At 44.2% G+C, this 13,969-nt stretch overlaps 1 protein-coding gene across 4 annotated transcripts in view; it reads right to left on the bottom strand.

Annotated features, from left to right (window-relative positions):
* SSBP3 (single stranded DNA binding protein 3) overlaps positions 1 to 13,969 on the bottom strand; it is a 134,526-nt gene that overhangs the window by 38,098 nt on the left and 82,459 nt on the right. For all 4 annotated transcript variants that reach the window (XM_039483516.1, XM_039483517.1, XM_039483519.1 and 1 more), the window contains exon 5: positions 45 to 134. In XM_039483516.1, coding sequence (XP_039339450.1) covers positions 45 to 134 — 90 coding nt within the window. The remainder of the gene's footprint in view (positions 1 to 44; positions 135 to 13,969) is intronic.

Here is a 13,969-nt window from a genome sequence, read left to right as displayed (position 1 = left end):
CACATGCAACACCACCAAAAAGGATCAGGAAGTTCAAAACCTACCTGAAAGAAACCTGGAGGAATGGGACCGCCTGGCATTCCATCATTAGGAGGAATGTTTCCTAGTACTGGACTTGGTGCTGCAGCTGCACTCTGCAGGAAACAAAGATGGACAAATTGATTTCATGTCAGATTTAAAAGGCAACCTCTCCTGCCATACCTCACTATACCAATTAACCCATGACTAATCACTGATAGCATCAAAGGGGTATGAAATCAACCCTCACCCTCTATGCCCATTTACAGAACATTGTGCTTAAGCACTCAACCAAAATGGAAGCCGATGATGGTCTTTAGGTTTAATATCTTCAGACCAAATATTGCTCAGGTCACCTCTATGCCTGGGTGCAACTGAGGGCAGGGATTGACCCTAAAGTGACTTTTTAATCAACTTTTCCACACCATCCATTTAATTATGGTAAGTACGTATTTTAGAAATCCAACAGCATCATTCATGGCAAAAGAAATCAGCAAAGATGCCCTCCGTTGACGCATCATCAGCTTGGAGTTTAAAACAAAAAAACTAAGATTTTTTGGAACAAGAGCAGCTATGTCTCTTTCCCTACTGATTTTCCCTTCACAGATCACCAGGGAGGACTCTGAACCCACTGTTCAGGTCTTCCAATTGACCTAACACCCTCTCTTCCCCACCCCCCATTTATTTACTTCCTTGTTCCTGCACCAGTGTGTTCTCTCTCTCTCTGAGGTCAGCATGCTTCTGGGAATGCAGTTCACATTATCCATTAACAACCAAGAGGAAGAGCTCATGTTGCACCCCGTTCATGGCCCTGCAAAAACTGAGGCTTTTTTAAAAAATAACCACGATAATTTAGTATCGTTAATCCATTGGAGAATCTGATTTTGGATTCTAATGTGCCAAATTTGGAACTTTTAAAAAAAATAAACTTAACAAGTCAGCTTTATTCTTCCAGATTTGCTGCACTGCTTTGCTCTGTCCTCCAAGAAGGTGCATCCCCCACCTTGCAAGTGTGCCATTTTATTATCTATTTTCCAGTATGGTGTCTTGTAATTACTGCCAATGTTCAGCTCCACAAACAGCCCCTTCCCTCCAGGCCCCTCACAAAGCCCGTGCATTTCCTTATATTTTAGTTGCTTGGACGGTATTCCTAAACTGCAAGTGGCTCTGCTGAAAGCCTTTGTTTTGGTAGACAAATGATTTGGTTTTGTTCACCCTTGTGTACAGCAGAGACTGCAGGTTACTTAGATAATATGGTTGCTAAATGGGAACAAGAGTTAATATTTACTCCCTCGATATTATATACATCGTGGGGCAAAGGGGAATTCTCTGGCATGCAGATCAGCCCCATAGTGGGCCGTGAAACAGAACCCTTGCTGGGTGAACTGGCCATTTTTATAATGACGGTAGGTAAAGATAAACAGCTGCAAGACTAAACAACTGAGTATTTACTTTCAGTTTATGAACCAATCACTCCACTTTGGCCTTTCACCTATGGAAACAAACGGAAGGCTCTTAGTTTAAATTTGGCAGATTCTGCTTGTGTCAAAAGAATAGCTGTACACACTGAACTAGCTTGCTACTTAATGTAAGTGGCAGCTTCTGCTCCGAAAAGGAGCAGCATTATGTAAGGCTGCTGCTACTCAGAAGGAAAAGAAAGATTTCTTCCCTCAACGCCACAGCTGACAGAAAATGTCCCTTCTAGGACAGGAATAATCATTTTGCTGTAAAAGTTTTGCTGTTGCTCATTTATCTGTAGACAAGAAAGCCAATACTTCCAGTGCCGTTTTAAAGATCATAGTAATTTGAAAACCAGTGTGAACGAGTTTAATGCAATCAGTGATTACTTTCCTTTGAATTTTTACAACGAACTTGTGTACTTGATGTTACATAACAGAACTATCGCTCTCTTCCTCCAGTGGTTTAGATTGCATTCACAAAGGAAAACCCACAAGATAGCAACACACAGTAAGATCCTCTTTCCTCTTGGTTTAAGTCCCACACCTACCAATCTCCACTTCCCACCAAAACTTCTCTAGAGAGAGCAACACTGGAGAGTCCATTTTAAAAAAGGCAAACGGCATCGCCAAGTGTTTATCGTAATTTATGTGATGGCAATTTCAACAAAACAAGAAACTTGTAAGGCATTCAAATGGGCATGGTAAAGCCTTATGACAAGTCAGGAACTAGCTGAAAAACACCACAGTATTTCACCCAATTTCAGCCAACAAAAACCCTCAGATTCAGAGTCCAGGTAGTGAGTTTGGGTTCAGAAGGCCCCATATGACAGTTAGCACATCAGCCAACTGAATTCACCTCTCCTCCATAGCCTCTCTTCTATCCTTCACTCCAAGCGTCAATGGATGCATTTAAAACACAAAGGGGAGGGAATCCAGCTTAATAGTGCTTTTAAATTATTAAGCCAGTTTCAGTTTTTGGTAGAAAATTTGCCCCGAGGCTAACAACCTGTATGCCTGGGTTTCAGTTCAGTGTAATTTGAAACTGCCAAGCTATTTACACCTTGCTGAGAAAAGGCCGTGTTACCAATGCAAAGTACAAAACTCACAGTAATACTGAGCAGCAAGACTGAAAAATAACTATTGAGCATAAATAAAGCCCCTCAAACGCATGAGATCATTATTCTGCAAGTGTTTTTTGAAGGAAGAAATAATGGCCTGGTTGTGGGGAATGCCCCTTTTAGCGAGGGCACAGGACGGTTTCTGCGCAAATGAGTTCAGAAGGAACTTTGGCGCTCCTGATTTGTGTTTTAGGTTTCTCTGCCTTTGCAGGCAGCCAGCTCCTGCTCCACCAGTCGCACGCAGTGAGCTATGAAGTCACAGCTATTACTTGCTCCGGAATAGTTCTGGGCACTGGCTAGTCAGGGGGGAAGCAGGGGATGAGTGTGGCTTTAGATTGTATGGGTTTGTAGTTCACCCGTACCTGCATTACATTTTATAGCCAAATCAGTATAAAGCATTTTTATTAAACATTACAAATAATAAGGATCTCAAATAGATGGGCTGCTTCTAAAATGTCTTTTAGCCAGAACATGGCAACAACCTCTCCCCACAAAGCCATCCACAGCAAACATCATAAGCCACTGCTTTCACCCTTGCAAAGCTGATTTGAGCCAAAGGCAATTTACAGGATGGATTAAAAAAATCAAAATATAAAAAAAAAAGTGATTTAAAAAAATTAAATCAGATTTTATTTAAATTAATTAAAAAAACAAACAAAACAAGCCTACTTACAATTTCAAATTGACCTAAGGTCCTAAAAACGTCTTATAATCCATTAAAGTCATTTAAATTAAATACAATAATTTTAAGCAGTCCATGTTTGTTGGTAAGTTTTAAAGGACGGCAAACCACTGAACCGGTGGAAGTCACTCGCTAAGCACCTAGAACCAGAGTTTACAGAAGTATTAAACCAGCTTTTGGACAGCTTTAGCCTCTTCTGCAGGTGCAGAGAGAATATTCTCTTCAATTTCAGAGTATTCAACTAGCTCAGTTCAGTTCAAAGTTAAGAAACCAGCTGGGAGCTGAAAAGGAGGGAGAGCTTGTTCACCTCATCCAATCTAAATAAAAACCAGGTGTGAGAGGCTAAGCTCTACTAGTTCTAAAAATCTTGAAGAGCAAGGTGACCAGAAACAATCAGTTCAATGGGTTAGCTACAGATAACATTTTTGGTGTTTAATAAATCAGTTAGCTTTACAAGCAATATATTTTTTTTAATGTATCCAGCACTTAATTTTTTACATTAAATAAAACTACCTAACAAGTGCGTTAATTTAATTTAAATTACCATTCAAGTAGAACTTGACAAAAAAAATCACAAGTAAAAAATGAATCTTGTAAATAAGGAATGCATTTGCCATTTTCTGACATAAAAAAATGTAAAGTTTAATAATCTGAACAAATGCAACTTACATAGTTTAACTGCTTAAATAAGTGTGTACACACAAACCCCTCCTGGTTAGCAAACAGTGCAAAGGCTATATTTAGTTGCAAATCAACACATTTTAATAGTTACCAACTAATGAGAATCAGTCCTTTAGGAGAAGAACTAAAAAAGTACAAATGTAAAACATGATTAAAATCAGTGATTTACTTGCTGATTTATATCATGATTGAAGTCAGTGATTTAAATTACTTTGATGTAAATGAATCCACCTCATCAATTTACAAAACTAGATTATGAACCCTGAAATTCTAGGTTTAATAGCAACTGTCAACTCTCAGGAGGTGCTACCTAGACCAGTCTCTGTAGTACTGGTTACAACATCTGAGCAGCCTTTTTGGTGGATCATACATTTAAGGAGCCCAGCAGTGATTCTGTCATCAAATATCCACGTTCCATTGCTGTACACAATGAAGCAGGCCTCGCCTCACCCTACCCCACCGACTATGATGGCCATAACCGGCTCTCACAAAAGCACAGGCAGGCAGGAAGGCTTCTTTTTATTTAAATTATTTCAGTAAAAAAATTATAGGGTGTCCCTAGATGAGGAAAGTTTATATCGCAGGTAGTGTGTGGTCTACCTGTGAAATCTCTGGAATGGGAGTCAAGAAACCTGCTGAGTAATCTGATAAGTCACTTCACCTCTCTGCACCTTTGTTTTCCATCCCATTCATATTGTCCATCTTGTCTATGTAGGCCAGAGGTGAGCAAACTACAGCCCACGGGCCACATCTGGCCCACAGGGCTATCCTGCCTGGCCCTTGAGCTCCCAGCCAGGGAGGCTAGCCCCCGGCCCCTCCCCGGCTGTCCCTGCAGCCATCACTCTGGGAAGCGGGGCAGCGCGCTCCTGCAGAGCAGAGCAGCAGCATGTCTAGCTCTGGCCAGACAGCACGGCTGCAACATGCTGCTCTGAGAGGCATGGTAAGGGGGTTGGGGGTTGGATAAGGGGTTTCCAGGGGCAGTCAGGAGACAGGGAGCGGATGGATGGGGTGGTCAGGGGACAGGGAACGAGGAGGGGTTGGATAAGCATGGGGGGCAGGGGTGTGGATAGGCGTCAGGACAGTCAGGGGACTGGGAGCAGGGGGGCTGATGGGGGTGGGGTCCCAGGGAGTGGCTGGGGCAGGAGGTCTCGGGAGGGGGCGGTTAGGGGACGAGGAGCGGGGTGTGTGTGGATGGGTCAGGGAGTCTGAGGGGGGCAGTCAGGGGGCTGGAAGTGGGAGGGGCCGAATAGGGGGCGGGGACCAGGCTGTTTGGGGAGGCCCAGCCTTCCCTACCCGGCCCGCCATACAGGTTTGCAACCCCAATGTGGCCCTTGGGCCAAAAAGTTTGCCCACTCCTGATATAGGCAGTGAACACAATAGGGTTCTGATCTCTATTAGGGCCTCGAGGAACTACCAAAATACAACCCATACAGAACACACAAGAACAAACCTCTGATTTATGACTTAGTCCTGCCTGGAGCGCAGGGGAGTGGACAAGATGACCTATTCAGGTCCCTTCCAGTCCTACACTTGATAAGATAATGCTGCCCCAGTGCAACACAGGGTGTGCACCGGGGTAGCGCATCTACTGCTGCCCCAGTGGAAAAAACAAACCACAAAACTCAGACAAAAAGTGTTAGGCTATGTCGACTGAGTTTCTCTCACCCATCTCCTCTCTTCACCCCTCCTCTGCCCCCCAATTCCCCACCCATTTGTAGAAGTTAAGACAACCTACAGGTGTGTCACATCCTTTGCAAATGGCTCTAAGGCCATAAAGAGCCACACAACCCATCACTGCTGTCCCAAAAAATAAGCCTCTGTTAAATTCAGCACTATTCAAAGCCACTGGTGTGCTTCAGCCAGGCTGCCTTCAACACACACGTGGCCCCATCCATGCAAGCCTGCGTTTAAACGTGACCTGACAATGGGGGGAGGGGGAGAAACGGGCCCGTGCCTTGGAATACTATGGATGACATCACAAGCACAAGGAAGCAAAAGCTGAATGACAGGGGAAGTGATGTTTATCCAGGCTGTTTAAAGCCTAGGTTTTTGTTACCACTTATCTAAGTAAAGCACTCAGGAGAAAACGTTCTTCCCCGTGGGGATTCAACACCCCTTCAGCCCAAATTAAGGGCTGAGAATGCAACTGTGCATCAGAAGCAGAATCCTCCAGATAAAACAGGGAAGAACCAGATCTGACATTCCTGGTATTCGTACAGTTAAAAATAACTAGCAGGAAAAACAAACCCACCCATTTCAGGCCGTCTTTACACAATACAGAGCTGGGGGTGGGGTGGGGGGAAGGGCACAAGCCCAAATTCCTCTCCCCTTTGCAGGTCAGACTTTAGAAGTGACATGAAATCTTAATTCAAGCCCACTGAAAACATTGCAGTTTCTCTGCAAGGCAGATGAATGCTTTTAATGAGAAAATATATAAGACCCAGCGCCAAACTGCAGCAAATCCACTTAAAATTTCCTTTATAAAGCCCTCTATCACACAAAATGCTTCTCTCCGAAGAAGGCAGCATTGCAATAAAGCTGCCAGGCAGTATTTTATGGTTTCCAGAGATTTCCAGCACACCATAATCCCTTGGTGGGAAACCTCCCAAAGCTAAACAGATCCCAAAGCATTTTAGAATAATACAGTTCACATATCTGGGCACTCCAGAGCCCATCTACACCACAGGAAAAACTGTGCGCCATGGAGAGCAGAGTTGTGATCTGACTGGTCACTGCCAATGGGCAAAGAACACATGGGTTTAACACCATGTAGGGGAACCTAGGTCAACCTCAGCTAAAACACTCATTTATCAAGGCTACCATACCCTGTTCAGCACATGCTGGCAATAAGTCATCATGGCTGCCCTAAGCAATGGCAGAGAATCATGCACCACAAACTACGTTTTGCTAGCATAAACAGACCCCTGGTCTAATTTAGCTAATACAGTTTCCTGGTTGAATCCGAGCGTTGTGTTGCATTCTCTAGGTGAGAGCTAAGGAGCAGAGTAAATGGGGCACAACGCAAATGTTTTCAAGCATGTGCCCATTTTCCATGAAATCCCAGAATTGTTTTTCCATGATCCATACCCCCCACACCCCGTTTATATGTAAAGTTCCATGCACATGTGGCACTTGGCAGAATTTAATAATTAAAAACCCACAAGTGCCCTGAGCACATTGCAGGATTGGAGCCAGATTGCAGTCTTTTAAATCATTCATCAAGTGCTGGCCAAAGTGAAATTTTACTTTTTAATTCTCCTCCCCAACCCCTCTGCTCTCCAGTAACACTAAGTTAAACAAAAAGGTCCCTCTATACAACAGCCTACCTATGACCTTAGAGCAGGCGTAGGCAACCTATGGCACGTGTGCTGAAGGCGGCACGCAAGCTGATTTTCAGTGGCACTCACACTGCCCAGGTCCTGGCCACCAGTCCGGGGGGCTCTGCATTTTAATTTAATTTTAAATGAACCTCCTTAAACATTTTAAAAACCTTATTTACTTTACATACAACAATAGTTTAGTTATATATTATAGACTTATAGAAAGAGACTTTCTAAAAACGTTAACATGTATTACTGGCACGCGAAACCTTAAATTAGAGTGAATAAATGAAGACTCGGCACAGCACTTCTGAAAGTTTGCTCACCCCTGCCTTACAGAAACATTACACCCCCAAATGCATGGGCCCTTGGACCAGCTCTGCAAGAACACATGGTATGAATGAACTGGCACTGTAGTGACTCTTTACTGGAGCCACTACAATGCCATCAGATGCCACACTAACATGCTCTACATCAAACGGGCGTCTTTTCAAGTGGTGGGTGGCCCCTTATTCATAAGCATCCACCTCTGAATTCATTACCAGCCCCTTGCATTGCCTGGTATCGACTAAGTGTCTCAATTAGGTTAGCCTCCTCTCCTGCTACACTTCATCCCCACAACTCCCCGAAGGGTGCGCACACCAAGAAGAAAGGGAGGATGGTCTTGTGGTTAAGGGACTGGATGGGTGATCTGAGTTTGGCTCCCAGCTTTATTATATGCTTCCTGTGATATTGGGCAAGTCATTTAATCTCTGTGCCCAAGTCCCACAGTAAAAGAATTGGGCTAATACTACTACTTCTCCCACACCCATTGTCATGTCTATTTGGATTATAAACTCTCCAAGGCAGGGACTCTTACTATGGGCTTGTACAATCTTGACTGGGACATTTAGGTACTACAGCAATACAAAATAGAGTTCAGAAGGGAGAGGAATGGTGTGGGGTGATAAGAAACTAGGAACAATGGGAACAACTGAAAATTTAGGCAGAAGATCCAGAAAAGGTATTTTACCCAAGAGCTTTTCAAAGGGAAAGGTACCCTTTGATGGAGACATTTATCATTAGACTGGGCAAGGCACTAGAGATTATAGAATCAGAAGCACAGGACTGGAAGGGACCTGGAGAGGTCGAGTCCAGTTCCCTGCACTCAAGGCAGGACTACGTAATAACCTGACCATTCCTGACGGGTGTTTATCTAAACCTGTTCTTAAAATCCTCCAATGATGGAGATTCCACAACCTCCCTGGGCAATTTATTCCAGTGCTTAACTACCCAGATAATTAGGAAGTTTTTCCTATTGTCCAACCTAAACCTCCCTTGCTGCAATTTAAGTCTATTACTTCTTGTCCTATCCTCAGAGGTTAACAAGAATCATTCTTCACCCTCCTCCTTATAACAGCCTTTTATGTACTGAAAACTTATGTCCCCACCCCCCAAGTCTTCTCTTCTCCAGACTAAATAAACCCAATTTTTTCCAATCTTGCTTCACAGGTCATGTTTTCTAGACCTTTAATCATTTATGTTGCCCATCTCTAGACTTTCTCCAAGGGGAAAATCCTGCAGTGGCTGGGGGCACTGACTAGATGACCCCAAAGATTTTTTTCCCCCCCATTTGATCCATTTTCTGGCTAAAGAGGGATTCTTCACATGAGAGGGACCCATGTTACCACTGAGCCAGTTTGTCAAACTAAAAGCTATAGTACTGGCTTGATTTTCTGAGGTGCTGAAAGGCCACAATTCCTACTGACTTCAATAGAATCTGCAGGTGCTGAATACTTATGATACTTTCCTCTGCGCTGTAGCAGTCTGAAGTGTTTAGGAGCCCGGGAAAGAGTTTTCATTTTGAGGATGCCAAGAGCTAGGGTATCGCTCTCGTTGCGTCAATTTGGGTGCTACATCAAGGAACAGAGTTCAACGTTATTTCTGTAGTGCCAAGAGCATGCTCGATGGCAAGGTGACTGCTGACAGCTAATCCTAAGCAGACAACACACATGTGTGTTTGTTTGGGGGGAGGGGGGGCAAAAAGAGAAATGGTGAAGTAGAATGTGCATTTTTTGAGTTGGTTTCATAGCTTCTGTTACCTTTGTTGGTTATACATATTTCATTATTTGATAATAGAGGCGGTTATAAAGCCTGCTAAACAAACAAAAAAAGTGTGGGGGGAGGGGGAATTTTGCAAACCATTCCCCATTAGCCTCGCTCTGGTCCCACTAAAGGAGCAGTACTATTATAATGCATTAGAACAGTAAACGCCCACTGACTGCGACGGGAGCACAGCTAGGCCCATTTGGAGGGCTCTTGAAAATCCCACCTTTACATTTTCAGGAAGATTGTAAAGGAAGAGGATGGAGCAGTGGTGCAACCGGTAGTATTTCCTCAATGAAGGGAGCAGGACTGGAAGACTCTGAGATGCTAATGGAAGCTGTTACTTCAATATCTTGGCACAGCAAAGAAGGGGTAGCAAAGAAACGACGCCAGGGAGGAGCTACTTGTGCCAAGCAGTACTCAAATCTGATGCTGAAAGGGATTCAGCTATTTTAAGGCTGGAAGGGTCAATTAGAGTCAGATCTGCATAATGTAGAACCTCATCCAATCGCTGCTGGTTTAAGCCCATAAATTGCTGTTTGAGCTATAACATCTCTTTTGGAATGACAACCAATCCTGAAATCAAGAGCTCAAGCGATGGAGTATCTACCACATCTGTAGGTAAGGGGAAGATGCTGAAGGGATTAAAAGAGCCAGGCAAGGTAGGGCTATTTGCGCTTGCATTTTGGATGGATTGAAGGGGTGGGGGGTGTCTAAGCAAGAGCCAAGGGCCCAGACAAGAAGGGCATTGCAGTACTCAATGTTTGAAGAGTCTGACTCATTACAGCTGATATTTTGGACAATTAGTAAAACAGCCCCCTGTAAAGTCTCCCTTGTGTATAAGGACATATCTGTTGTAACTGGATGCGAGATGGGTCTTCCTACTGTGGATACTTGCAAGGCACAGATTGTGATGGGGTACAGCAGGTAAACAGTGTTTATACAGCACAAGATTAGGAAGTCTTTTGTGCAGCTATGTTCATTATCAGATTATACACACATGCTGTTTTTATTTGTCTAGTTATGTTAAAGGCTCTTTGCCAACCTCAATAAACACACAGTATTAGGCAAATCACATCTTGTTACATGCCTATTGACAGTCACTTCTGGGTGGTAAAACCTTGTTGGCCATAACCAGATATTCACATCCACCGCTACAGCTGTAACTTCAGAAGCAAAACATACTTAACACTCACAGAGCACCTTGTACCCAAGGATCTCAAAACTCTTTGCAAATGCAGCATAACAGCCTACAGACAGGGACTACAGCCCAGAGAAACTCGCTAGCCCAAGCACACACAGTAGAAGAGTCAGGAGTGGGGCAGAGGTCTCCTTCTCCCCCCCCAAAAAAAGTCCCATTCTAAACCTATCAAGAAGGGGCTATCCACTGGGGAGAGTGAGGAGTGGGTTGGGGCCAGCTTGCTCTTCCCATCTTGCTAAATGAAATGTGGGGGAGGGAAGATCCCAGCTGGATTCTGGGCATGGAAAGGGTTGAGTACCATCAGCTGTCTATTCATCTTTCCTAACTTTCTGGTGGTGACAGAGTCCAGGCCAGACTGACAGTGCTTCAAGCAATTCCAAGAAATGGTACTTTATTCATTTAATACACACATACATATATATACACACACACACACACACACACGAACCCAAGTTCCTCAAATCATTCAGCAATTCCTGGGATGGTTCACATCTTTCTGTGCCCCTGCTATTGTTGCTGGCATTCAGCTTTAGTAGGGAGTAGGTAATTTACCTCCTTCCAGGGGCCTCAGCTATGACTGACCTACTGTCCACGCACTTGGAGCATTGCATGATGTCAGACAGGGTCAGTTTATTCTTGGCTGGACACACAACACAACAGTTTTGAATAGATCTGTATTTTTTTAAAAACAGAAGCAGCCAGTAGGATCGTGAAAATCTGGATCTTCGAGTTTTGCTTGCCAAACCTAGACATTCAGTTAACACACCAAGTTGGTACTCCAGCAGATGCCGTCTAAGCCTTTAAATCGCATACTAATTGCACTAATTGAGCTAACAGTCTCTGTTTCGTCTCCCTACCCTGAGTCAACCAGCGTCTTCTGGTACTGCTGTAGAGATCCAAGCTGTTGGCTTTAGTGTTATTTTGTCAGCCATTAAACGATTCATCAGAGTCATTAATTGATTTATTACTGCTGCCTGCGAGTATAGCTTTGCAAATAAAGAATGATGTAGGTCAGAACGCAATAGAAATTGGACAAAACAACACAGCTAGGAGCTGGATACTTGAATTATCTGTAGGAGAGCACTCGTGCAGGCCCCCTGACACCAGGGTACAAAAAGAGACGATGTGCTGCTTGGTGGTGTTGCCAGAAGCCCTGCTAACTGGAACAGCCTATCAGCAGGGGGAAGCTGTGGTACTAAACACCAGCCCTCCAGTGCACGAGGAAGCCATTCAGGCTGTCACCACTGCCAAAAGCTAATAATCATGCACTCCTGTAATGCAATCCCCTGTACCTGGCAGCAGAACTAGAAACACAACAGAAAGGATGTGACAATAACTGAAGTGTTGGAGGTACAGGATACCCAAATTGGGCTTCAGCCAGACTGAAATTATTCAATGAAACGGCAGCCTTAAAACCCTCCCTCTTTGAGATGTACGTTTCTCTAGCATTTTCACGGTCCACTAATTTGTTGTGGACTGAGCAGCAGCAGATTTACAAGGAAATCATCAACTGCCTCTGTCCCCTTTCAATAGCGAACAGGACCCCTCATTCTTCCCCCCCCCCCCCCCACATTATGCTCTATGGAGCAGAATTTTCCCTGGCTGAGATGCACAAAGTAGACCTGCATCTACAATCAGACCCTTGTAAATCCCAAGTCCAGAGTGCATTAGCAGCCAAAGGAATCCCTGTACGAGGTTTGGGCATCACCTCGCACACATGCCAGAAGCAGTCCATATGCAGTATGGGTGTGTCTACAGCATGTAACTGGCAGCTTGTGTAGATCTTGTCCAGTAACACAGGAAGCATAGAGAGGAAAAACGGTTTTCCTGTAGTGGAGCATAATCATACTCAATGTACTAAATTCATACGCAATGCAAAAGAGTTTGAAGCCCAAAGGCATAATGGTTTTAAGTCAAAATACATGTAGCACTTAAAGAGCGATTAAAAACAAGGCTGTTTTCCTAAACTAATCTTTAATATGAAATCCACATTACCCAACTATGTTAATTGCATTCAAGGGGGAAAAAATAAATATACATATATACACACACTCATACATGTAACTATTGACCTAAGCCTTCTGCAGCATGTGTCGCAATCATAAGAGAAATATCCTCACATGGCTCAGTGTGTTTTGGTGAAGGATCTGGAGCGTGTCATTCCAGCAGAAGGTAGTGATGTAATCTCCACAGGAATAGTTATTCTGCTCTTGGATCTCACACCTCACTAGTGGTGCAATTTACACATCCGCAGACAGAGCCCAGGGCCCACTACGTGGAAGACAAACAGCAATTCACTTTCCAAGTCCAGATTAACTATGAAAACAATTTGCCTCTGTTTAGGCGGAAGCCCTGTGTGCTGGAAAGTGTCCAGTAAGGAGGGCTGTCACACAAGGACTAACCTCTAAATGAGACAGAGCCTTTCTGCATGCTGCATTCTAACTGCAGCTTGAAGACACTCACTGTGGTACTTCAACCACATATGGGGAAGCCAGAGCTCAAATGCCACAATTCACTACTTCATGCTACTGTGTAATGGAGGACCAAGGAGTCTCATGTTGGTTATTACTAGAATTGGGAGGGGGGGGGAGGAGACAACTTCAGAAGAGGAAAGGGCATTTTGCTGGGCATCCCATTTGACACCACTTGACCACCCTTCTAGTTAGAGGCCTGGACAGGACCTGAGCTTTTCAGCACCTCTGTTAACCGTAGAGTCAGAATTTAAGGCAAGAAGCGACCACCAGATCATCTAGCCTGACTCCCTGCATATCACAGGCCACCAGCACCACCCACCTCCCACACATTAAACACCAAAACCAAAACATTACAGCTCACAGGAGACTAACTACAGAAGCTCACTCTCCTTCATCAGTCACCTTACCAGCACTATCAGCTCCTACAAACATGGAGCAGACCAGGGCCCGAAATCAAAATCCCTGTGCTGAACTGATCCCCTTTCTAAAATTCCACAGCCTACCCAAAAGCTACCAAGAAGCCTGTAGCATGTTAGGCACACTCAGTTACAGCATCTAATGAGCGCTATCTAAAACGTGGGGTAGAGTTTAAAGGGTGGTTATATGCTATAAAAAGCGACTTTGTAAAGTGGCAGCATCACGGGGCTCCAGGTTTATTGCCTAGCTATGACTCCTTCACAGGTGTGGCCACTTTACAAGTAAAAAGGTGTTTTCTCCTAACTACCAGCTTTGTAGACTCAACCCAAGATCCGTGAGTCAATCCATCTGCCTTATCAAGCATCACCACTGGGATAAAAGTTTCCGCAGGCCAAGTTCTGCCCTTGGTTACACACACAGAACCCCCTACTGCCTTCAATAAGCTTGCTCAGGAGAAGCGGAATGGAACGGTTGATACACAACAAGGGAAGTAATAGAGTCCTGCTCACTTTC

Source organism: Mauremys reevesii, linkage group 8, assembly GCF_016161935.1.
Source record: "Mauremys reevesii isolate NIE-2019 linkage group 8, ASM1616193v1, whole genome shotgun sequence".
NCBI lineage: Eukaryota > Metazoa > Chordata > Testudines > Geoemydidae > Mauremys > Mauremys reevesii.
The sequence above is the reverse complement of the archived record's forward strand: the minus strand, read 5'-3'. Positions and strand labels throughout refer to the sequence as shown.